We start from the raw sequence: 26,075 nt of genomic DNA, 5'->3' as shown, positions 1-26,075 counted from the left end.
TCGTTCCCGCGTAAACGGCCACCGCATTTGAGCGGGGGCGGTGGCGGTTACGGCGGGAAAAAAATCAGCCACCACTCGAACGTGTGGCCGTTCAATGTTTTTGTTGTCTTGCGGGTGGCGGTTGCACATTGTCACCGCCGCCGCCCCCGCCACAACACGACGGCCGAACGTTGTCTTGAAAAACGTGTGAGCCGCACACGCACGCGGCCGGCGACCAGTTTCGAATCTGCGCTCATCACGTTCGGTTATCCGTCGTCCGTCTCGTCATTTCGTCGGACCTCTGGTTCGCTCGTCCCCGTGTTCGTTGTTCGCCATCGTTGTTTCAAAAAAAATTCATACCGCCGTCCATTAAAAGTAGGTGTTTTTAACCAGTTTTTTTTCATGCGTCTCCCAACGTCGCGGTCGTTATCTCGCACGTAATGGTCGCACGCGTTAGCCGCCGGGCCAGACGAGAGACGTCCATGGTCGGAATCGTTACATTCGTCTCCATGATCGCCTTTGCTCTCGTCCTGGTCGTCGTCGTCTTCACTGCGATCCGCAATGTGATGTCGCCGCGTTTGCGTAACGGTATGTGATTTGTTGTGCCGTGAACGTGTACCCGATAATATCGCTCGCCTGTTCCCTCGTCTGTTCACTCGCACTCCGCGTTCGCTTATTGGTTTCAATAGCGTCAATTATTATCGATCGAATTGTGTTAAATTTTTAAAATTATCCGAATACGCGAGAATATAACTGATCCGACACGCGTCTGTACACTATTGTGATAGACATTGTCAACGCTGAACGTACACGCCGCTGTGATCGGTCGTAACTGAACGAGTGCTACAAGTGCTACAGACTTGCAAATACGCTTAAAAGGTAACGAAAAAGAAATCTTTCATCATATAACCTATGTTAATTTTTTTGAAACGACTGCGAAATATTCGTTTACACCTATTACACACGATAATCGATAAACTACTGAAGGCAATATTTAAATATAATTAAAACTTATATAAATTTATGTATGTTAAAAATCAAATTATTGATTAATTCTTAGTATTTATTCACAATAGAAATTAAAAAAATTTAAGTAATAGGTATTCAATAAATTGCATTTAATAATATTTTTTTCAGAATCTGGTGAAAATTGATGGGCATGGATACTTATTTAATTTGCACCAGATTACCTAAATTAAAATTATGGATTTGTCTTTAAAAAAAAATCTCAATGAACAAAATGAAAAATGTCCTACTAAAGTAAGTTTTGACTGTCTAAAATGAATAAATGATCATAAATGGTATGGATTTAAAATTTTAAATCATTTTAATTTACAGATTATTTTTACACCGATGACTACATCATATTTTTCTCCAAATTACTGCCAAAATTTTATGTCAAATTTATATTTACCAAAGACTGCTTCAAGACCATTGCCAGTAATAAATTCAAGTATGTAAATGTCAACTCTTAATCTTTATCATTTATTCTAGGCAAATATGATGATTAAATTTCATAGCTGTATTAATTTGTTTGATATTTTTACTTAATTTATTAATCTTGATTACATATTTCCTTTATCCAGAGATTAAAGACATTGATACACCCAGTAATAATAGCCCTGATGTAAGTTTTCTATTTACTTTAAGTACATTCTTTAAATATGAATTTTATATTTTTGTTTTATTTTAATTTATAGCCTGTTTTTTCAATGGCGCATAGTTCAACAAACTACCAAAGTATGTCAAATTTACATTCAATTTTATATTTATCGATGACTGCTTCAGATTCATTAGTTGAAAAACCAAGTATGTAAATGTAAACTCTTAATTTTTATCAATTTATGCCAGGCTAATATTATGATTAAATTTATATTTGATGTGAAATTGCTCAATAATCCTACTTAATTTACTGATTTTGATTTACATATTTTCTTTATTCAGAATCTGAAGAGGGTGAAACACCTACTTATACTAAACCTTCTGATGTAAGTTTTCCATTTACTATAAACAATTAGTTGGTGAGACTTACATTTTTTTTAAATTTAAATTTACAGATTGTTAATCCTACGGAAACTACTTCACATTTTACTTCACCGAACTACCAAAGTATGTCAAATTCACAATCGAATTTATATTTATCAAAGATTCCTTCAGAATCATCAGGAGTTGAGAAACCAAGTATGTAAATATAAACTCTTAATCTTTACCATTTTTTACCAGGCTAATATTATGATTAAATTGTTTGTCATATGAATTTATTTAATATACTCCTACTTAATTTATTGATTTTGATTTACTTATTTTCTTTATTCAGAGATTAAAGACGTTAAAACATCCACTTATATTAAACCTATCGATGTAAGTTTTCCATTTACTATAAGCAGTTAGTTGTGTAAGACTTACATTTTTGTTTCATTTTAATTTACAGATAGTTTATCCTACGACGACTGCTTCACATTTTACTTCACCGAACTACCAAAGTATGTCAAATTCACAATCGAATTTATATTTATCAAAGATTCCTTCAGAATCATCAGGAGTTGAAAAACCAAGTATGTAAATATAAATTCTTAATCTTTATTATTTTATACCACTCTAATATTATGATTGAATTGTTTGTCATATGAATTTATTTAATTTACTCCTACTTAATTTATTGATTTTGATTTACTTATTTTCTTTATTCAGAAATTAGAGACATTGAAGCACCCACTTGTATCACTTATATTAAACCTCCTGATGTAAGTTTTTCATTTACTTTAAGAAATTATTTGTATGAATCTTATATTTTTTATTCATTTTAATTTACAGACAGTTTATCCTACGGTGACTACTTCACTCTATTCTTCATCAAAGTACCAAAGTATGTCAAATTTTTATTTATCAGGGATTCCCTCAAAATCATTAGGAGTTGTAAAACCAAGTATGTAAATATAAATTCTTAATCTTTATTATTTTATACCACTAATATTATGATTAAATTGTTTATGTAGTATGCATTTTATGCATTTATTTAATATGCTCCTACTTAATTTATTGATTTTGATTTACATATTTTCTTTATTCAGAGATTAAAGATGTTGAAACGCCCACTTGTATCACCTATATTAAACCTCCTGATGTAAGTTTTTCATTTACTTTAAGAAATTATCTGTATGAATCTTATATTTTTTATTCATTTTAATTAACAGACAGTTTATCCTACGGTGACTACTTCACACTATTCTTCATCAAACTACCAAAGTATGTCAAATTCACAATCGAATTTATATTTATCAAAGATTCCTTCAGAATCATCAGGAGTTGAAAAACCAAGTATGTAAATATAAATTCTTAATCTTTATTATTTTATACCACTCTAATATTATGATTGAATTGTTTATGTAATATGAATTTATTTAATATACTCCTTCTTAATTTATTGATTTTGATTTACATATTTTCTTTGTTCAGGGATTAGAGACGTTGAAACATCCACTTATATTAAACCTATCGATGTAAGTCTTTCATTTACTTTAAGAGATCTTTAAGACATCTTTGTCGCATGTGTTAAATCCGTTGCATACGTTGCATCCGTTTTACACACGTGCAACATAGTAAATTTTCGTTCACCAGTTTCAATAGTGTGCTTTTAGGTAAGAACATTATCTGTGTTCTTGTTGGCTTTTTACGATATTTTAATTTTAAAGTGGGTTATGATCATTTTCAAATATTTAATAATTTTATACTTATAACTCGCCTACAAATTAAAATATCGTAACAAGCCAACGAAATAATATAGATAATGTTTTTACCTAAAAGTTTGATAATAGGTTAATTTACTCTAATATTAAGAGGATGTCACACCCGCATAAGTTGTCTCTGTCTTACAAGTACGTTACATAGCAAATTTACACTCAGCAGATCACGTTTAGCTCCGTCAATTTAAAGGTTAATATGAAACTTGATGGTAAGAAAATTATCTGTGTTTGTACTTTGGTTTTTTACAATAGTTCAATTTTTTAGCAAGTTATGCGTATATAACTTAGTGTAAATTACAAGTGCTCATAACTCACTTAAAAACGTAATAACCATAAAAATCCAACATACAAACACAGATAATGTTCATACCAGCAAGTTTCATAATAGGTCAATTAACTCTAATTTTTAAGCTAACGGAGCTAAATGTGATCTGCTGAGCATAAATTTGCCATGTTACGTACTTGTAAGACGGAGACAACACATGCGGGAGTTGCGGCCTCTTAAAACTAATTGCACATTATTGAACTGGTGAACGAAAATTTACTATGTCGTACGAGTGTAAAACGAATGTAACGGATTCAACACATGCAGGTGAGACACCAAGCAATTAGTTGTATGAATCTTATATTATTTTTTCATTTTAAATTACAGTCAATTTATCCTATGCCGAATACTTCACATTGTACTTCATCATACTCCCGAAGAACATCAAATTTATATTCAAATTTATATTTAATGATGACTGCTCCAGAATCATTAAGAGTTGAAAAACCAAGTATGTAAATTAAAAGTTAATCTTTATCATTTTATCTCGGGCAATATTATGATTGAATTTTATATGTAGTATAAATTTATTTTGATATTCTTATTTGTTTATTGATTTAGAATTACATACTTTTTTTATTCAGAAATTCGAGACATTAAAACACTCAGTAATATTGAACCTCCTGATATATGCATTTACTTTAAGAGTGTATATTGTATGAATCTTATATTTTTGTTTTATTTTAATTTACAGTAGTTTTTTCCTACAGCTACTACTTACTGTTTTTTTTATCATACTTCCAAAGTATGTCAAATGCTTATTTAAATTAATACTTATCCATAATTTTAAGCTAAATACGTAGTTGTATATGATAGGTACTTTTATAACATATGGTATAAATTAGCTTTTAATATTTTGCTGATGTCCATTGAATTACATTTTTTTCTTACAGAATTTAGACTTATTAAAACAATTAATGAAGCTAATCCTTTTGATGTAAGTTTTGATAATCCTAAATTATAACCTATGTAGATTACATTTTTTTGATCTTACTTTTACAGTCATTTGTTATACCAGAGACTACTTCGCATTTCCCTTCTAAGAATGACCAAGGTATATATAATCCATACTTATATTGTTGATTTTTTTTTATTTATACATCATCAAATACTTATTTTTCCATAATACCATTGATTAAATATTTAGTATTTACAATTAATAATAATACCTACATTTTATAAGTGGTGTGCATAATATTGTAATTAATTTTTTATTAAATTTCTTTTTAGGAATCAGCCCTAAAGTTATAGACTACGTTTTAAAATGCAAAAAGAGTGTTGCTGATCAAAGTGTTGTTAATAGAAAGGAAGCCGATTCTTCTATGTGCAGCATTAATAAAAATAATTCTGTCAACTATGGTAACTAATAAATATTTGATATTATAAATGTAGATTTAGTATTTATTCTTAAAAAAACTTCATTATTTATTCTATCTATCTTTACCTTTAACCATCAAATTGTATTTATGTTACCAATCACACAAGTTGATTATATTAATTGTGACCATATCTTTCTTTATAAAATTACAATATCAATATTCAGTATGTCAAATTATTAAATGATAAAATATACATCATATACTTTACTCAAGTATTACTTACTTACTATTTTATTTATTCATTCACAAAAAATAAATTCAATATAACATTAAACAGTCAATAAGTATGTTTAAAATTATATTAATAAAATAATGTAACCCAATACCTAGTTGAAGTTTTCGGTTAGAATCAAGTTATTTAATTAATAAACTTTCTATTTAGTACTAAAATTGTATGCATATTGTAAACTTAAAATGTAAAATTTTCAATACTACCTTAATATGCATTCCTTTCTTTTTATATAAATTCTATATTATTTATAAATAAATATTAGACATTGTGAAACAAAATTTAGACAACATGCTTATGACCAATCATAATTTTAAGCATTAATTAAAATTAAATAATAATATATAAGAAAACTCATTAGATAACTAACTTAAAAAATTGTACTAAATGTACTAATATTGTTTTTACCGGCAAAATGTTTTATTTTTGATACACTTATTGACAATAATAACAGTGTTGATATTTTTTGTTGTATGTATGTCTATTTATAATTTTTGTGTTTCAGATTAAATAAAGTTAACAATACACTAGGTACCATTTCTTTTAAAAAGTATATAGAATATTTTTTAGAATATTCTTTTCTTTTGACTGTAAAGATTTTGTTATGAATTTGTATTAGTACTTTGTTTTGTTTTATATCATGAATAGTATATTCTACTTTTTGTATTGAATTTTACTCATTTTTCATTGATTGCTGTCTAATTTGAAAAATATTACTTATTAGTTTTTAGTTTTAGTACTAAAATTTATAATTTTTTCATCGATGGAATATTCTAATTAGTCTTATTATTTTATTAGACACTACTAGTGAAAATCAAATGCCATTAGAAGTGCCTAGTATGCCTACTATGAACAAAAGACGGAAAAAGCCAAATATATTATTAAAATCTAATAGGTAAAGATTTATAAATAAATAAAAATATGAATTGAACAGTTTTATAATTTTATTTACATAGAGCAATAAGAAAATGTGTACAAAGTATACCGAAAAATAGACTTCAACCCATCAATAAAAGAATGTATGAAGAATCACTAAAAATATACAACTTCAGTAACACTAATCGACAAATAGAATCAACTTCTAACAATGAACAAAATGATTTTCCTCAAATTTCTTATCCAACTATTCAACCATCTAACTCAATAGATGAAAAATATTCATCTGGAACCTTATCTACACAATTAAAGTAAAAATGATAAAATTTTAACACAAATATTTTTAATTTTAAATATTATATTAGCTATATATAAACAATTATTAAATTATTTATAGACCACATCCGACAGACATTGAAATTCCAGAAAAATCTGAAATTCCAGAAAAATCTGAAATGATTAATCTTCCTTCTTATGGTAAATATTCACTATTTAATCAAAGTACAAACATTTTTTAATAAATAAACTCTCAAAAAAGAAATATAAGAATTCCTAAACATTATATATATTCTAAGATTTATTCATTATAATTTAATTAAATTTAATATTATAACTTATAAAAAACTATATTAAGTATTTGAGTTTTTATCAATCTTATAAAATTGTTTATAAATACAGATACAAATACATAAATTTAATAGTTAAAAATACTATTTTAATTTTATTTATTTAACTATAGGAATGAGTAAGAAAATTAATTTTTACTACCTATATCATTTTATACCAAAAAATAAAAATAAATTAAAATGTGTTATGTATCAATGTTAAAAAAATTTTTAAATTTAAATTAGTATTTATGAATTATATAAATTAATGGTAGTTAATGAAATATAGTATAGTAAATAAATCTTTAATAATTTGATTATATTTATAAATAAAATATTATAATAATGATAAAAAAAAAAAAAAACAATCTGAAATGTAATGAATAATTTTTTTGAATATTAAAAATAATTTATTTACAACTATTTAATTTTTAAATTCAAATACATCAAATGTTTTAATTATTCATCACATTTCATATTTTTTTTTATCATTGTTATATTAATTATGATTTGGTAGTATTAAATCATCAAACATTTATTTATTACGTGTTTCATGAACAACAGTTTTTTGTTTATTTAATATTAAAGGATTACAGCATTGCTCAGTATAAAATAAAGTAGGTAGTTAAAGTCTTAATTATACTTATTTATGATATTAAAATTTTAAATTATTAATTACCTACTATTTATAAAATTATTTTCCTTATTAACTTGTACAATTAATAAATAAAGTTGTAGAGTGTTTAGAAAACAATTTAAACACATGTCAAGTATTTGTACTTGATTTTATTTTCTAAATGTATGTTTTTGTATCTGTATTTAAATTCAATTTTAAAATAATTTTTTCCCAACTATTTATTAGTTATTACTGATAACACATACGGATTAGATTTTATTAATTACAATATACCTAAACATTTTTATTTTTAAATTAAATACCATGAATATGATTTAAGTTATTGCATTTTCTGTTGATTAGATACATCAATGTTTTCTTCACTACAAGTTACTAATAAAGCTGATAATCATTCTTTTATATCAAAAAATGCTCAGGAGATGAAACACTTGAAACCACCAGTAAGTTTTAACAAATTGATTTTAATTATAGTTAATTTGTTTCTTTGATAGTAGAGAATCTGATGATAAATAATTTGTTGAGATGAATTTTAAATTTTACGTGATCATTAAGAAGGTTTTTGGTTTTATGTTTTTAAATAATTATAATGTATTAACTTAACCATATAAAATTTCACACAAAATATTTAGATAGATTATACGTACGAGTATTCAATATTTTATGAAAAATAAAAATTAATAGCGTTGAAATAAATATATTTTAACTAGCAGTTTTATATCTTTAATAATCTATATAATAAGCATAATGTCGATTGGCTTATTATAATTTTTTATAATAGGCAATATACATTATGAAAATGTAATTATTTATTTTAATAGTAACATGTACATTTTTTCTCATTATTTTTTAAAAACAACTATAATTTTATATTTTATAACTTGCAGAATGTCATCTATATTGATAACATACTATTACCAGTATAAAACCAATTGCTTTCTTGCTCCAAATAAATTATCAAACCTTAACAAAAATATATTCTTTCTATATAATGTTCTCAGTTGACCCGTGGGGGTCAACTGAGAACTAATACTCTCGAGTAATATTAGTAATTAGCTCGTTTCATTGGTTTAAAATCTAGTCAAATCAGCAACTCAAGTTATTATACGTAAAGTTATAAATATTGTTAAGCATCGTCCTTATGCAATCTAATGTAGAGCCTAGCGATCCATTAATTATTTTGTTCTTATCATTCGACTGTATTTACTTTGAAGAGGTCTCGCTCATGCCTTTAGTTCTGCTTTTAAATCGGCACTATGTTTTGAGAGAATAGATCGCGGTGTTGATGTAGCTGGGTAGTCGATCAGTAACTGCTGTTATTCAAGTGTTGGACGACTCACGACTGTAATCGCACGATAACAACAACATCACCAACGCATATAACTATGTCGTCGTGACATGTAAAAGAGGAGAAGAAAATCGTTTGGATCTCCTCTCTCCAGTCATGATAATGAACAATAAATCAAGCGCAGATAACGAACCTTGGAGGCGGTCGCTCAGTCGCCAGTTACCTCCGTTGTCATTTGTTATTCGACCAGTTAAAACGGTTACAGTTCAATTACGGTCGTTAAAAAAGAAAGAAATAAAGGGGGGAAAGAAAAAGTAATACGCGTATGGAAAGAAAAACTATCGACGGCCGAACAAAAACAAACAAAAAACTAAAACGACTTATTTTGTGCCGTTCAAAGAGCAGATCGTCGGCGGACACATTCTCCCGATATCGTCGTGTCTGTAGAGATTTGTCCGATAATCGATCGGAAATTCGTTTTTTGTTTTTTTTTTGCGACAATAGCGACGGCGTCACGTCTCCCGTCGCGGTTTCGCGCGCGTTTTCGTGTCTGTTACGACCGCCGCCGCCGTCTGGCTGGGAAACGCTCGTCACCCGCGGACCGCTGTATCCCGGAGTGGCGGGTCGACGGACATTCGTCGACGCGCATGCGCACCGCCGTGTTTGTGCAATAGATTATCCAGCTGCCAGCCAGCAGCACCGTCGGGACAGGCGGCGGCGGTCCCCGACATCACAATCGGCAGCCAGCAAGCACCGCGACGAATTATTTGTGCGCGCCACCAGTGTGTTCTGTGTTGTCTACTCGGCCCGTAACACTGCACCGTGCATGTGACGCGCGCGCTAATTTATATTCCAATCGAGACGGTCGAGCAGCAGTGAACGAAAAAGCGTATTTCGAACACAAAAATCATTGCCACTGTTGCAGAGAGAGACGACGACACGACGACGACAACAACGACTACGACGACGACGACAACACGACGACACGACGACGACGGCGGCGGCGGCGGCTGCTATAGAAAACGACCGCTTCGCGTTCAGTCCGAGCGATATTTTTGTCAATTTCTATCGCATTATTGTTGCACATACATACACATACACACACACACACACACACAAACACACTCGCACGAACACACACACATACATTAATACATACCCAAACACACGCGCGTAACTTTCACAGTAATAACAACAAAAACAAAAACAGCAGCGAGCAGCCACGACAGTAATCTTCATACGACATTTGCGATATTATATGCGTTGTCGTGGTCCGCGGTGCGTCGTCGGAACGCGAAACCGTCGTCATCGTCTGCCCAACCGCTGTTTTTAGCCAATTACGCTCGTCGTCCGTCGTCGTCGCCGCCGCCGCGTACTTAACGGGACAGTTGACGACGCAATCGGTCGCGCGGGCGTGCTAAATACGTCGTAAACGTCGTCCGGTGGTGTACGTGTTGCCGTCCGGTCGCGCGCGATGCCGTCCGTCGTCGTCGCCGCCTCCGCCGCCGCCACCACCACCGCCGCCGCAGTCACCGCCGCCGCGTCGTCCACCGGCCACCGTGCCGTTGTTGTGCACAGCCCGTTATTGTACGCTCGTTGCGTCGTCCGGTCCGACCTGAGTCCGTCCGGCGGTCTGCGATAGCTTTCCGAGCGGCCGCGCACAGTCGGTCCACTCTACAGCAGCCCCAGCCGCGCGTACCCGACCCCGTCGTTGTACCGGCCGAGGGAGCCCTCGCCCGCAGCCACAGCCGCAGCCTCAGCCGCCGCCGCCGCCGTCGTCGTCGTCGTCCCGTACCGCTTTACCGGCGACGACCCGCCCGACCGCGCTCACCCCTACACGTTCAGCATGAGTGACGTCGCCGACCAGATCAAAGACGGCAGCAATATTATACTGACGACCAGCCCGTTCTCCAACATCGGCAAACAAGACGTCCTCAAGAGCGCCGTCGACGTGCCAGCCACCGTGAGTATCGGCCCGACGCCGTCACGTTTAGGCAGCAGCCGGCCCGTCCGTCTTCCTCTCCGCCCGCCCGTCTGCCCTGTGCGCCTGCCTTCCCGCCCGATCGCCACCGACAATGTCGTCCCGTGCCGTTCAAACCCTGGCACCCTCCTCCTCCTCCGCCAGGCCCCCTCGCAAAGTCCGCGTTCGAATCGCAATAACCGTCGTCGAGAGAAGAAAAAGAGAAAAAGTCGTTCGATCCGCGGGTGTTCTACCCGTTTTCAAATCCTTCCCGAAAGTGACGCCGTACGAGTCGATTACAGTTGCGATGGATTTTTCGCCGATCGTACGGTTGAGGTCTACCGTGTAGGGTTCGTGAGGCATACGCCGCACTAGACGTTCGTTTTTTTCTTTCTGCTCGCCCTTATGTCGTTGGCGATTTACAATATCGATGTTGGTTTTTCAACACGAATGTAGCCGTTACATTGGTACACTTGTATCATCGTTTCTCGTCGAGTTTCTCGCGTATTAGGTTCACGCGAAATCTGTTGATGGCATTGAAGTACGTTTCACATACATGTTTTCTAACGATGTATGTTCCATGAAAAACACTATAAAATAACAGACATTATCCCGAAACTATCTCTGTAATGCGAAATTAATGTTGTGCAATTATATGAAAATTAATTCGTTTGAAATGGCATCACTGTAATTTCAATGTTCATGTCTCACCATTTTACTCTGCTCAATGCAATTGTATGTATGCAACATGGTACTTGCTCATTGCTCAATAATAGGCATGAGTTTCAGCCTACAGTTGGCTGGATCACGGTTTTGAGTGTTTCCCATGTGCTTCTGCATTTTGAATAATTTCACTTGTTTGTACCTAAAATATGTTACATATTAGTAACACAATTTACTAAAAAATTATATTTTGAAACAATACTCTTCTTTTTCATCACAATTAATTAATAATCATTGTCATTTTATAATTAACCCCTTGTGATTTTCATCGTTTAATCCCATTTTTATGATTAATTAATTATCCATGTCGAGGCAGTATAAGGGCCTTTCATTTTATTCACATTGATTTGTACTGTACATCTGTGTTGTCTTATTTGAGTTACCCTTGGTGTCTATTCAAAAATATTTGTTCTGTTTAGTGGTTTTTTTCAAAAAAGAAAATCAATAAGTATTGAGTAGTTTTTACATAATACCCCTTACCATTTAACCCCAGTCAATGGTTTTGTATACCTCTGTAAGTTTGCAACTGTTTATATTGATGTAATGAAAAAATTTATTTTTCAATAAAATTGGCATAATTTGTATCTAAATTTGTGTACTACATAACACTTGGCAAATGTATGTTGGTACTTAATAAGAGGTTTTGTTATTTTAGATAAAATTACTAAGTATATTTAAATAGTTATTATTTTTTATTTGTTAGCTTCTAAATGTTACAACAATATATATTTTTTAAATGTTTACATTTATAGGTACAAAAAAATTATAATTATAATATGTATTAATTGAATTTTTTTTTTTTTTTAGGCATATAGAATGTGCAATACTTCATCTCATAATATACCATTAACTCAATTTGCACCTATTGGAAATTCCATTAAACCAGGTCAGTTTATACTTGAAAAAATAACATGCTAATACCAAATTATTAAATAATTACTATATATTTAACAAATAATAGTGAGCTAATGGTCCTTTAAAAATCATCCCACTTTGTTGACTAAAAATATATTATAAGTATATAGGTAGGTCAAACAATTAGGCATAAGTATATAATAATGTAATAATAATTTGATGTTAGTATTTAATTATGTTATGTATTGAGTATTACTTAATTTATTCTTTTATACGCTTATACCTTACTTAAACTATTTAGTTAAATATTTTACTAATAACATATAAATTGATTTTCATAAATATTAGATACAAAATTAGTGTAGTTTTTAATTTATATTTTACAATATCAAATTTCAGTATTTAATTATATTTTGTTTTACATTAATAAGGTATACCAAAATTGTCAGCCCATGAAGTTGGAGATGAACTTGGTATTTGTCCTGTAATATTACATCCTTCTAAGCAATTGAGTTCACAAGTAAGTCATGATAAATTAATTTGTTTTTAGATATTAATACTAGGCATATACCAATGACACTTTGTAGGTATTTGTTAAATATGATATAGTATTAGACTATTTGTATATATTATAACTCTTATAATTCATAAGGGAGTGAATTATAATGTTTATATAAATATATCTTTATAATATCAAATTATTTTAAATTGCGATTGGTTAGAAAAGTTGTTAAATTTAGACTTATATGTTTTAAACTTGATATTTTATGGCTTATAATAAATTATCAAAATTACTTAGGGTTATTTTGGAATGGAATTCTTATTGTTTTTTAATTTCATTCTTGAAATGACAATTATTTTTTCACGTATATTCATGTATACTTTATATGTTTACAAATTCAAGCTTCATTGTCAGGTTTTCCATTAAATTAATTTAAAAATAATTTAAATTTGCTTCTGATACTATGTAGCTATCAGGTAGTACACTTTTTGTAATATTCTAATTTCTAAGGTCAAATTACAAAATATTCCTTCAAATTTTAGTAAATTTATAATTTACAAAGTTTATTTTTAGAATTTACTTGTTATATTATAATATGGATAGTTAACTAAGTACAAGTTATTTTTATAATAACATAATTAAATTGATCAAAATATTTATTCATATTTTTGTATGACAATTGTAATTTTTTTTGATAAATCTTAAGATTTTATAAATTGATTGATAATTTGTTCACTAATATAGAAATGTTTTAAGTTTTATAAAAAACAATGTGCGCAAATTTTTAAGAAAAAGTTAAAATAAAAAATAAAAACCATGACATCTAATAAAGTACTGTTTTTAATGCACTTAGTTTTGATTAAACTTGTGAGTAACCTAAACTGTTTTTATCAGCAACAGTACATTTATTTATAATTTTATTTGTGAAACTAATTAATCTAGTTCTTATATTTAATTACCTGACATATGGAATATGTTTTTCCAGTGAAAAACTAACATATTCTTAAATTAGTTATTCTTATGTATAATAATATGTTAAATATAGGGAAAACTTAATCTACATTTGATAAAACATTTAAAAAAAAAAAAATTGCGCTATCAATAAACCTAAAATTACCATTTTATGATCTTATACATTAAAAATTTATTTTTGATAGTCATTCAAGCTCCCCATTTAATGTATGATTATAGTGTAAAAAACTTTGACTTTAACTTGAAATATAAACAAACTCAATCATTTTCACTATTTATGAAATAGGTTCAGATGAAAAGTGATGCGCTTATAAAAACAATTGGATTTGCACCTGCACGATCTCAGATGACAGCTCAAGCGCAAAACCGTATTGTTACAACATCATTGCAACGTTCTATTATGGAATCTCAAAATGTTTCCCCACTTATAATAACACCTACATCGCATGTTATTCATTCGTCTAATGACATTGTTCCTGCTAAAGTATGTATTCTGTTAATATGAGTACAATAGTATTATATATTTATGTAACTTAGTTATATCAATTTTGACATTTTTTATTTAATTTTATTAACAGATTGTTCCAATACCATCAGCTCCCGCTGTATCACATTTTTCTGTAATTAATAAGACGGGTATGTTAAACAATATATTTAAATTGCATTTGAATGTGTTAGATCATTATTATATACCTTTTTTTTTTTTTTTTTTTTTTTTATCATTTTTAAGTTCAAAATAATATGTTACTTACGGGATCATATACATTTTAATTTTTTGTTATAGGTTCTTATGATAGTATACCTGAATATACAGGCATACGCCAAAGTTTGGTGTCCGGTACACCACCAGTTTATACTCAGAGTGATTTTGCTCGTTTTCCTCCAAAAAGTTACCACCATAAAAATGCTGTTGTCAATCCAGCAGTTATTCATGGTAATTATGACAAATTTATTACAAATTATTTAGATTATAGAATGGCTTTAAAAATAGAACTATTTTACAGTCATAATTTATTAGACATTAATGATAACTAAATATTTTTAATAAAACTAATTTCATATTTAGTAAGTGTATCTCAATTTCATTACTAAAGAATTAAATGGGCAGAGGGTGATATTCTATGCAAACCAAACTTGTATATTAGATTTTTAGTATGTTATACTTCCATTGCTTCTATGTATTTTATCATATATCTGGTTATGCTAATTTATTTCTCAACACTTGTATACTTTTAAGTATCTCATATTACTTCCTTAAATGCTTACATACTTCTATAATTCTTAATAATCCTTTATATCGACATTATTATACATATGTTTAGAAAATATATTAAAATATGTATTAATATACTAAAAAATCGTATAGTTTAACCAATTTTGGTTGATATTAATTTTATTATAAATAATTGTATAGTTTATATTTTATTTACTCCAAATAAATCATATAATTGTCATAAAATATCTAAGATATTATTAGATATTATTTATTAGTTATTACATACTATGATTATTTATAAATAATGTACCTTAATTGGTTGGTTGAAAGAAATTAAAATTTATCTTAAAACTAGTTTAAACAAATGCCATGTTACATGGTAATCAAGAGTTATCAGATATATGTAGTTAAATAAAAATAAAAATTATAGAATCTTCTTATACATATAATATAATGAACATATAATTAATAAATCATATTAGTATATGTTTTTTAGTTTATACCTCTAATCATATACATTTTTATCGTTTTTTAAATATTTTACAATAGTTCATTCATAAATCTGTTATCTATCATTAGTGGTGGTCTCGTGGTCTAAAAAAAGTGTCTATTTTGATTATCATTAATTGTTTAATAGTACATTTTACTTGAACATAATATGATGAACTAATGAATATTGTTATGAAGCTTAAATTGTAATTATTCATAAATTGTTTAGTATCTTTTAAAATCAGTTCCATTATTTATATTTTTAATATTAATAAGTTGTCAGTATTCAATGGTATCGCGTTTGAATTTTTCTACATATTTGGATCTAGACATTTGTATGTGTTTATTTATCATTAAAAGATATTAATTCAGCATGAGTTTGTTTAATAACATTTTTGATTATTTAAGTTGCATAAAAATATGATAGTTTAAGTTCTTTGTAAGAGTATTTTTAGCCATTTATAATAGTATCATTACAACTTATATGATCAGGACTTAAATACTCATGCTTTTGCATATCAATTTTGAAAAGTCATGTTAATTGACAGGCAACAAGAAATTATTATTGTCAAGGTGATAGAATTTAGCATAATATGTTATTTTAGCATATTGCATGTTTTTGCATTCATTCTGTAATACATTTCAATATTAAAAAATTATTAAAAATCAATATAAATATTATTGTCCAATTGTTATCATTTAAATGCAATAAGATATGTCATAATTGATATACATCTTTTTTTTAAAAGTGTAGTGTTAGTTTAAATAATTAGTGTTCATCTAATCAAAAAATTCGGTATTAGATGATTATGTCATATTTTCTTAAAACTAGGTGAATTTCATCCCAGTTGTATTTTATTATTAGGTAAATTGTTACTCCATATTATTGAACTTAATACTTTTCATAATAAATGTTTAATTTGGTTATAATGCCACATAGCTAATTATTATTATTACTTCATTATTTTTTAATTCAACGTGTAAAAGTCTTGATGGATTTGATTAAATATCTTCATTAGCTTGTTCTTTTAAAATATTGCTTGTTTTTTTGGAAATTTCTTGGTTTATTGTCTGGTTCAAAGTAAGTTTGTTCTTTAGATTGATGTTTATATTATTTTCTCATTTAAAATAAGATATTATTCTAAACATCTGCTTGAAAATTATAGGTCATATTGAAGATTATGGAATTTAAATTATTATTCCCTCTGGCAAATATATTTTGAACAAATAAATGAGCTATATTATGAATTGCCTATATACATACACTTAATAGCAATGACTCAGAGTGACAACTGAAAAATTGATTGTAGATGATGACAATTGTATAAATATAATTTTGGATTGATTACATTTATATTTGTTTTACTATCTAATCCATTAGGTATTATTCAAGTAATTGAAAAAGCCAAATATTTAATTCATCTAGAATTGAATGAAATTCAACTGTTACACTATTTTCCTATTAATAATATACAAACTGGGATTCAATTTACATATTTTTGAATTACGTTTGGGATACAATTCATTAGATTTGATGAGTTTTAAAGTTAAATAATAATTCTATTGCTAATAGATAAAGCTAAACTATAATTATATGTTGTAATATTAATATATTAATAATCAATGTGTAGTTGTCAATATGCATGATAACAAAATTATTAGAAACAAGAATATTTAATTAATCATAAACACCATTGGCTATTGTAAATACATTAAGTATATTAATAATCATTGTATCATAGATAATTACTTTTGTTATCTTTTGGACTTTTGAAAATTAATTATCAAGACCTTTAATAGTTGAAAAAATGCATAAACTATTATTTAATAATTTTGTGAATTATATTTAAAAATTTACTCTAACAAATTACAACCTTTGATAATATTTGATTTAAAACTTTTAATTGTTAATAGAAAAATGTCTCACTAGAAAAAACTAAATGTTACTCTTAATAATAGAAATATTAACACCATTAGCTTTACTTAATTAAAATTAAGTGGGACAATGTTGAACTTATTACAAATTTAAAAAAATTTGAACTAAACCATATTTTGTAAATCATTTTTTCTACATTACATTGAAAGTTTAAAAATTATGTTAAAATGTACTCATAGTTCATAATTGATAAATAATGGCAAGATGTCAATGTATTGAAAAACTTAAATATATACGTTACATGATAAAATATGACAAATCCTTCTTTCATTATTATTATTTATTTATTTAATATTAAATATTTGTTATAATTTTAAACAGAAAAACTTTATTAGATTATTCAATTTGTTAGTTTTTTTCAATTAGGTTTCATTTAGATATAATAATATATAACAGTTAAGTATAAAAAAAAAAAAGCTGAAATATATTGAATGTGTATTAATATAACAGAAATATGCTTTTAAAGTATAATAGTTTAAAATATTTATGCAAATATTGCTATAGGTCAATAAAAAAAAATGTTCTATTACTAGCAATTTTTGATATTATTTTATTAATAGTTTGAACAATATAACATAAAATAATGTTTTATTATATTGCTCTTTATTAAAAATGTTATTTATTTTTATTTATGATTAGTTGTACATTAATCATTGTACTGGGTTATGGAACCCCCTCTTTGTTTCCCTAAAATACTTTTCTTTTTAAATACTGATGTATGATTTAAAAAAATTTAAATTATTATCATTCATTGAATAACTTCTGTTAATATTTCCATATACTTCATAATACTTGAGTTCTTATTGGTATTCTTATAATAATTGTAAAACTATTTCATTCATAGTTTACATCTCATTTTATTCCGTCTATTGTAACAATTGTATATTTTTCTATGCTCAATAACAACTTTTAATATTTTTTTGGAGGTTAAAGATATATTTAACTAGAATCACACCACATCAACATGTTTAAACTTACTATATGGTTGTATTCACCAGTTCCAATTTTATGTAATAAGAATTAGTATAAGAGTGAATTGGTCCATTATTAAACTTTAAATGGTAAGGACATTATCTGTGATTTTTTTGAAATATGAACATATTTTTCCACTAAATATCCGCTATTTATTCGCCTGTTAAAGATAAATAAATAAATATTATAAAATAAACCCAGATGAAACACATATACTAATTTTGCAATACTCTTAGCCAATAAAGTTTTTATAACACTTGTTTGTATGATACCTTGATGGCTGCTTTGACAGATATATTTCTGAATTTAAATTCATGTTTATATATACAATATTTTTAATTTTATAGGTCCCATTCCTGGAAATATTGATGAGCCATGTATAAATATACCCAATAGTCAACATGTATTTAAACCAATTATTTCACCTAGGCCTAGTATTTTAAGGAAGCGTGATGCAGATGGGTAAGTAGTTTTGAAGTATTTTTGTTTGTCTTAAATACTAATACTTAAATGTGATATAGTGTACTTAGAGCGCAGAAAAATTTAATACCAATTTTAACCAAACCTGACATTGAAGAATGTGTAAATAATATAGACGAAACACCACTAAACAGAAATGGATATAGTGATAGTGGCTTACAATTAGAATCAATTATGGTACCACAAATACCAGAGGTAAGGTTACTACCTCAAATTTCTGCCTTAAGTAAGCAATCACATATAATGGTTGAAATTAGTCCACGAAAAAAACCTCGAAAACAGTTACTGTAAGTACATCTTAAATTGAATAATTTATTTTAAATTATTCTTTATTTCATGAATAATTGTTATTTTTAATTTTTTTTTAGCCCTGTTAATCAAGAAGATAGTCCATTTAAAATAGTAGGTGATGATATGGAGTATGTGGATGAAAAATTAATAAAAAATGATAAATCAGAAGATTTTCCTGATGAAGATTTAATTTGTAATGATGACTTAATTGATGGTGATGCTGAAGATGAAGCAGAAGATGATTTAGATGATATGGATGTTGATGATGATTGTCCTGCAGATGATGATTATGACGATGATGATGATGATTTTGGGAATGATTTTGGAGATGGTAAGTTACTTAATTTCTTATAGTATTAATTATATTTTAAACCCAAGTATAAATTTTAAAAATTAACATTGTTTTCTGTTTGAATTTTAGAATTTGATTATGTTAAGTCAGATAAAACATTCTTCGAAGAAGTTAAAACATCAGTAGAAGCCAGTGATGAAAGCTCAGCTTGCAATAAACCTAAGAATAAACGACCAACATTATTGGGAGGTTATAAAAATATGTGGCGGGGGGCAAATTCTCACCATTTTCAAAGGTATAGATCTCAAACTACCTTTATTGAATTAATAAATGTAACATTTATATATTAGTATATATAATTAATTAAAACATTCGCAGAGCATATTTTTTTGTTTTATCGAATGACTAACACATGTACTCATATAAAATCCAGAGCTATAAATTATTATTAAATGTTGAAATTGATTTTTGTGCTTTAAAGAATATTTAAGAGAGCGCATACATGTGTTGTTTCTGTTTTACAAATGTTAAACTTCTCAATTTTTAGTGTAGTAGAATCAATATTGTGTTAATAGTTTAAATTTTGGAATGAATTGACTTATTATCAAACATCTATGTTTAAATGTTGGCTTTTACAGTATCTTAATTTATAATGAAGATATAAAATATCATAAATTAAAAATTAATATATCGTAAAAAAGTTAACATTTTAGCGCTGATAATGATTTTAACTTTAAGTTTGATAATATGGTACTACCCTTAATATTTTTAGCTAATACACAAAATTGATTGTGTTGAACTTAAATTTGATAAATTACACATTTTCAAGACATACAACATATCTCAGGCAACATCCTTTTAAAATTAAATCCTAGGATATACATATGTTAATTCAATTTGATTGAAACAATTGAACAAATATACTTTTTACATTATACTCTTTGAGGTTATGTCTAGATATATAAAAATTTTGAATTTTATATATAAAACATATAATGTTTATATTTTTACAATGGCAACATTAGTAGCTTACTTGTAATTTTATTATGAATTAATATTAAGCAAATTATTTTGTAGGTATACTGATTTTAAAGTTAAAGAAACGAAAAAGCAATTAGCTGATATGCAGCAAGCTAAAAAGTGGACGTCAGATAGCATATCTGGATGGAGAGTTCGGCACTTATTAGATCAATTTGATGGAATGGTAATTAAAAATATTAATTATTTTGAAAGTATTAAACATGTCTCAGTCTATATATAGCTTAATTTATATTGATCTAAATTTCAGACAGTGTTACAGTTACAAATTATATTTTTTAAGTTACAGTATCTGGTAAAGGTACATATAATTTTAGTGCATTCAATATAATTAAAAGAAATAATTTATGGCATATAATATTAATATTAGGTACTAATAAAATATTTGATATTTATAACTTATTATAGTTCTTAAAATGTATAGTGACATGTCATTTACTATATTATTAGATAGAAATGAATGGGAAGAAAAAATAAAAATTAGTTTTGACTACACCCAACTTGCTTGTACATGACACCGGCTAAGAACCATTGTACCAATAGTAATGTAAAATAATTTTTAATAAAATAAAAAAACAATGTTATAGATAACTATCGAAGAAGAAATTATTGCAAGAATGACTGCACTTATGTCTGAAATTGAAGCAAATATAAAAGATCTTAGACTGTGTACTACTCTCGTTGAACTAATTAAAGTATGTATTTTGAAAAAAAAATGCTTATTCTCTGTTATATTTATGCATTATAAATTTAATTACTTTATTAATAATTTAATTTGTTTTATTATATTTTAAAAATATTATGTTTTTTTGTTATTCTATTTATTTGTTGTAGAGAGTAAACATTCAACATTAAATTATTTACAGAATTATTTTTACTAGTGTTACAATTTATCCACATAACATAACATTTTTTTATTTTTTACTGAGTTAATAATTTAACAACATTTATACAAGTATAATGGGCTGCAATTTAGATTAAAATATTGAAAAACAATTATATTGAATAAATAGCTTTAACTAGATTTAAAATATCATTTGTTTTCAAAATATCTCAATTAAAAATATCCCATTTACAAATTACCCCCAGTAATATTAATCCCTATTTTGTATTTCTATTTTTTATTATTATTTATTTTATTGAAAATATTACATCTTATAAATATATAATTACAGTAAAACTTCATATAACAAAATTGTCTGTTTAACAAATTGTTTTTGAGAACCATAACTTTCATTATAATTAAGTGTAAATTTATCTCCTCTATAAAGAATCTGATGTTTCTATATAACGAATTAATTATTCAATAAGAAACCCGTTTTTGTAAACAAAATCGAAACATTATACGAAAAAAGTACAATTTATAAAAAAAAAATAATAAGCAAACAAAATTCACTTATTATTTTTAAATGATAAATTAAATAGATAAATATATTACATTTTTTTAGAGTATTTATTAGGCGCGCCTTTAACTATTTTGTAAGATTTAAAATAATTCATGAAAAGGTATTTTAAATTTAAATTTGATTCTCAATGTCTATATTTGTTGTGTAGTTAGTATATCAATTTTTATTTTTTTAGGATAACATTCAAAGAAGCAAAGTATCAAGAGCTCAATTAGATGAAATTAGACAACAATTGAAAAAAATATTTGACTATAAAACATTAATTGAAGATGTGGTTGATAAATATTGTCCCAAAGACCTTAAAAAGAAATATGCAAAAGTATTTAATCTTAGCAAATCTTAGACGGTATTTTTAATTTTATTTATATGATACATTTTTTAAAATATTTTTTTGTTTTATTCAAAAAAAATGTGTATACTTATTACGTTTTTTTTTGTCTTAAATTATTAAAATAAATTTTTTATTTTTTATCAAACTGCATATACAATGTAATATATTGTAATAAATGACATTATATAAAATCAATTATATATAAAAATTATTATTTTTTAATCGACTTTTTAAACATTTTTTTTATTATTGCAATATCAATCTAATCATGGCTGTTGGGCCGTAATCATCAGAATACCATTTTACTTCGCAAAGTAAATTTGTACTCATCGAGGCGTGTCAAAAATGAGATTATTCTGGATAAAGATTATTTGACAAGCTTCGATTTGTCTAATTTAAGTTGATTTTATTGAAAGTAACTATGATAATTTTTTTTAGATATGTATTGTTGTCAATAAGAATAATTTGATTTACACTGCACACATATCCAAGAAATACCCAATGAAGTATGTTTATTGCAAGTACATTAATGGTGTAGAAAAAAATGATTTTCCAGCTTCGATTAAAACTGTGAAAACGAATTCTAGTGAACCAATCGAAGATTGTTTATGTTGGTACAAAAAAAAAAAAAATCAAAAATTATTGATTTAAAATTTTGAAAATATTTGATGTTTCTTTGTAAGGCCATTGAACTGATTTTTTAATTTAAGATATGTATGATTCCAAACATTAGCATGGTACATATTGTGTAGTTGGACATCTTTGAAGTTTTAGTTAAGGTCCTTTTTGACGTTCTTAAAAATATAAAGAAATATAAATTATTAGAAATAGAATCGAATTTACTAACCTGTTCAATTGGTTCATGGTTAATATTATTTTAAAATATCGAGGAAAACAGATTTATACAACCCTTGAATAATCATTTATGGCTCATTGAAGCCGTTTTTCATTAGAATTTTGCATCCCAAATTTAATGTTTATTTAATATTTATTGTTCTATAGTTATCATAATACCTATTAAAATTATTTATTTTTCATTTAGTTATCATTAGCCTTGTTGATTTATATAATTTGTTATTTTTCTAATTATTCAAGTTCATATGTCATTTACATATACATTCAAACGGTTATTTTTTTTGCATTGAACACATATCAAAAAATTAATTCATGGTATTGTGGTTATTGTAATGTATTTGGAAATTTCAAAACATTTATATTTTATCTTGCGATTTTCAATGTTAAAATCTATTACAATTTTTGGTTCATTGAAATCACATACCACTATAGGTATGAGATATAACCATAGATATGTTTTATTTAATTAAAAATCGGATGAATTTTGAATTGTTTTGATGATATAGAAATGGATGAAAACTGCTGTTTTATTCTTTAAAATAATGAAGCAAAGTCAACCTAGTCTTTTAAAACTTGCCACTTAAAGAACCTATTCAGCAGTATTTTTCAAACTATTTGGGTATTTTGTTATTACTGTACAGTAAAACTTGAAATTATTTGGATTTCAATTTTCTTATTTCTACAATTTGTAACTGATTGTGTTGCAGAATATCTTAATTGTGGAACTGTATGAGTATATATTTAAAATCAATATCTATTAAATGTATGTAAAGCAACCTATAATGTTGTGTTCAAGTTTATAAGTTAATGTATTATATGTGTTGCCCGTATGTGTGTGTATTGTATTATATATTTTGGTGAATAATTGGCCATACACATAGTGAACAAAGTTTAGCAAAGTCTCCGATTTAATTACTTTATTTTTGTATCATTTTAAATTTAAATCACTTATTGTTTGTTATTGCCTAAATTGATAATTGTATCTGTTCATTAATACACATACCCATTATCAGCACCATTTATTATATTTCACTTTCAATTGCTTTGAAAAGTGTGAATTAATTTATTACTTATAAATTGGAAACTTATTTGTTTTCCTTGTGTTTTTAATGCATATTTATAATGTACAGGAGTATTAATAATTGATAATCAGCTTAAACGATGCACTAGGAATATTGATTGGCCAGATGGGTTATTCAAAATATTAACTACAGGTTAAATACAAATTATTAATTCCTTAATTTATATTTATAAATGGATTTTTGTTGATTTTTATATTCAATAATCGCAGGTCATGTGTTTAAATGATTGGTGATTATGCACTATCAACATGGTTGGTGTTAAAGGAGTAAATAAAAACCGATGATATCCATTAATGGAATAAGTTACAAGGAGATATATGTGTTGATTAGGATTGGCCATCAAATTCACTTCACCTGTTAAAGGTATTTTTCTTCTAATTTATCGTTATATGCGGTAGTGTAATTTATAGGGGCTGGATAAGGTGATCCTATACAAGTATCAAAATACAATTTAATAAAGAATATTGGATACAAGATCATGATGCTCTTATAATAACCTTTATCAAAGAAAGAATAAAATATATAAGATTCAAATTTGGTTAAATACATAACCTAAAAGTATTTGTTGTATAATCATTTTTGTGTTATAAATTAAAGCAAATATATTTTTGGAATTATTGTCTGTAAACAATATATATATATATACATAGTAAATACCAAAAAAGAATATAAGGCAAATGAAAAAGGTTTATTAATGACAGATTAAATCTAAAGGCTTATTATATTTCATTGATAATTTGTCTTCTCTTGTTGGTAATGGAGTAGGTATTTTATGTTTATGTTTTTTAATTTAAAAAGTCATTATTTTTTTGGTAATTTTGTTTATTTTGGCATTTGGTGGTTTATGGACAGACTTGGAATAAAACAAAGATAAATGGAAAAATAAATATGTTAAAAGTAGCTTACCCATCCCTAGTTATATGTACATTTATCTCATTATTGTTACCAAGATCTGACTGCTGAATACCATTATCTTATTTATACTTATTCAACAGATCATTATCATACAATTAATGATTGTTAATACCAATGTTAAGTATAATATTAGCCATTAGCTCATTGTACAAACAAACTAGAGTACATTTTATACGTCTTGAAAATATAAAAATATATATTAAAATACCAAGCATATGCTGTACATTATTATTTTTCCATATTCTTCAGCATATTATATGGTTTGAATTTTAAATGTTTTTTGGTGTGTAATTGCATGACATATTATTATTGATCATAAATCACATTATACTATTATAGAATGGCAAAACCAATTTTTTAATTTACAAAAAAATACATTTTGGAGATTATCAAGATGTTTTATTTTACTGTGGTTCAAAGCTGACATTCTGAAAAAACGTGCCTATAATCAACCGCTTCTGAATGAGCTGCACTTGCATCACATGGAGATTCATTATGTAGCCAAGAAATTTCTATGTTCAGATTGCAAAAAAACTAAGTGATCCATAGTTATAACTTATAAATTATAATAACACTTTAAACAAATACTATTTGTGAAAATGTATGAAATTACTAAAATTCATATTTTTAAATATGAGTTATTAGGCAAATACTTAAGTTAATTGAAAATTAAAACGTGGTTTAATGTACTGTATATAATCC

The 26,075-nt window shown here is 27.3% G+C and overlaps 1 protein-coding gene across 1 annotated transcript; it reads left to right on the top strand.

Annotated features, from left to right (window-relative positions):
* Positions 1 to 737: 737 nt before the first annotated feature.
* Positions 738 to 26,075, top strand: LOC113557949. The gene is made up of 39 exons (XM_026963488.2): positions 738 to 858; positions 1,117 to 1,239; positions 1,318 to 1,432; positions 1,566 to 1,606; positions 1,680 to 1,788; positions 1,924 to 1,967; positions 2,037 to 2,160; positions 2,297 to 2,340; positions 2,411 to 2,534; positions 2,671 to 2,723; positions 2,794 to 2,905; positions 3,051 to 3,103; positions 3,174 to 3,297; positions 3,436 to 3,479; positions 4,375 to 4,498; positions 4,941 to 4,984; positions 5,050 to 5,101; positions 5,278 to 5,406; positions 6,454 to 6,550; positions 6,612 to 6,842; positions 6,929 to 7,008; positions 8,116 to 8,213; positions 10,701 to 11,021; positions 12,549 to 12,627; positions 13,028 to 13,116; positions 14,357 to 14,554; positions 14,649 to 14,706; positions 14,855 to 15,004; positions 19,031 to 19,145; positions 19,205 to 19,450; positions 19,532 to 19,785; positions 19,876 to 20,041; positions 20,824 to 20,950; positions 21,372 to 21,479; positions 22,366 to 22,536; positions 22,960 to 23,131; positions 24,507 to 24,590; positions 24,668 to 24,821; positions 25,713 to 26,075. The coding sequence occupies exons 2-35, from the start codon at positions 1,183 to 1,185 to the stop codon at positions 22,531 to 22,533; spliced, it is 3,978 nt and encodes a 1,325-aa protein (XP_026819289.1). The 5' UTR covers positions 738 to 858; positions 1,117 to 1,182; the 3' UTR covers positions 22,534 to 22,536; positions 22,960 to 23,131; positions 24,507 to 24,590; positions 24,668 to 24,821; positions 25,713 to 26,075.

This window comes from Rhopalosiphum maidis, chromosome 3 (assembly GCF_003676215.2).
Source record: "Rhopalosiphum maidis isolate BTI-1 chromosome 3, ASM367621v3, whole genome shotgun sequence".
Classification (NCBI taxonomy): domain Eukaryota; kingdom Metazoa; phylum Arthropoda; class Insecta; order Hemiptera; family Aphididae; genus Rhopalosiphum; species Rhopalosiphum maidis.
The sequence above is the reverse complement of the archived record's forward strand: the minus strand, read 5'-3'. Positions and strand labels throughout refer to the sequence as shown.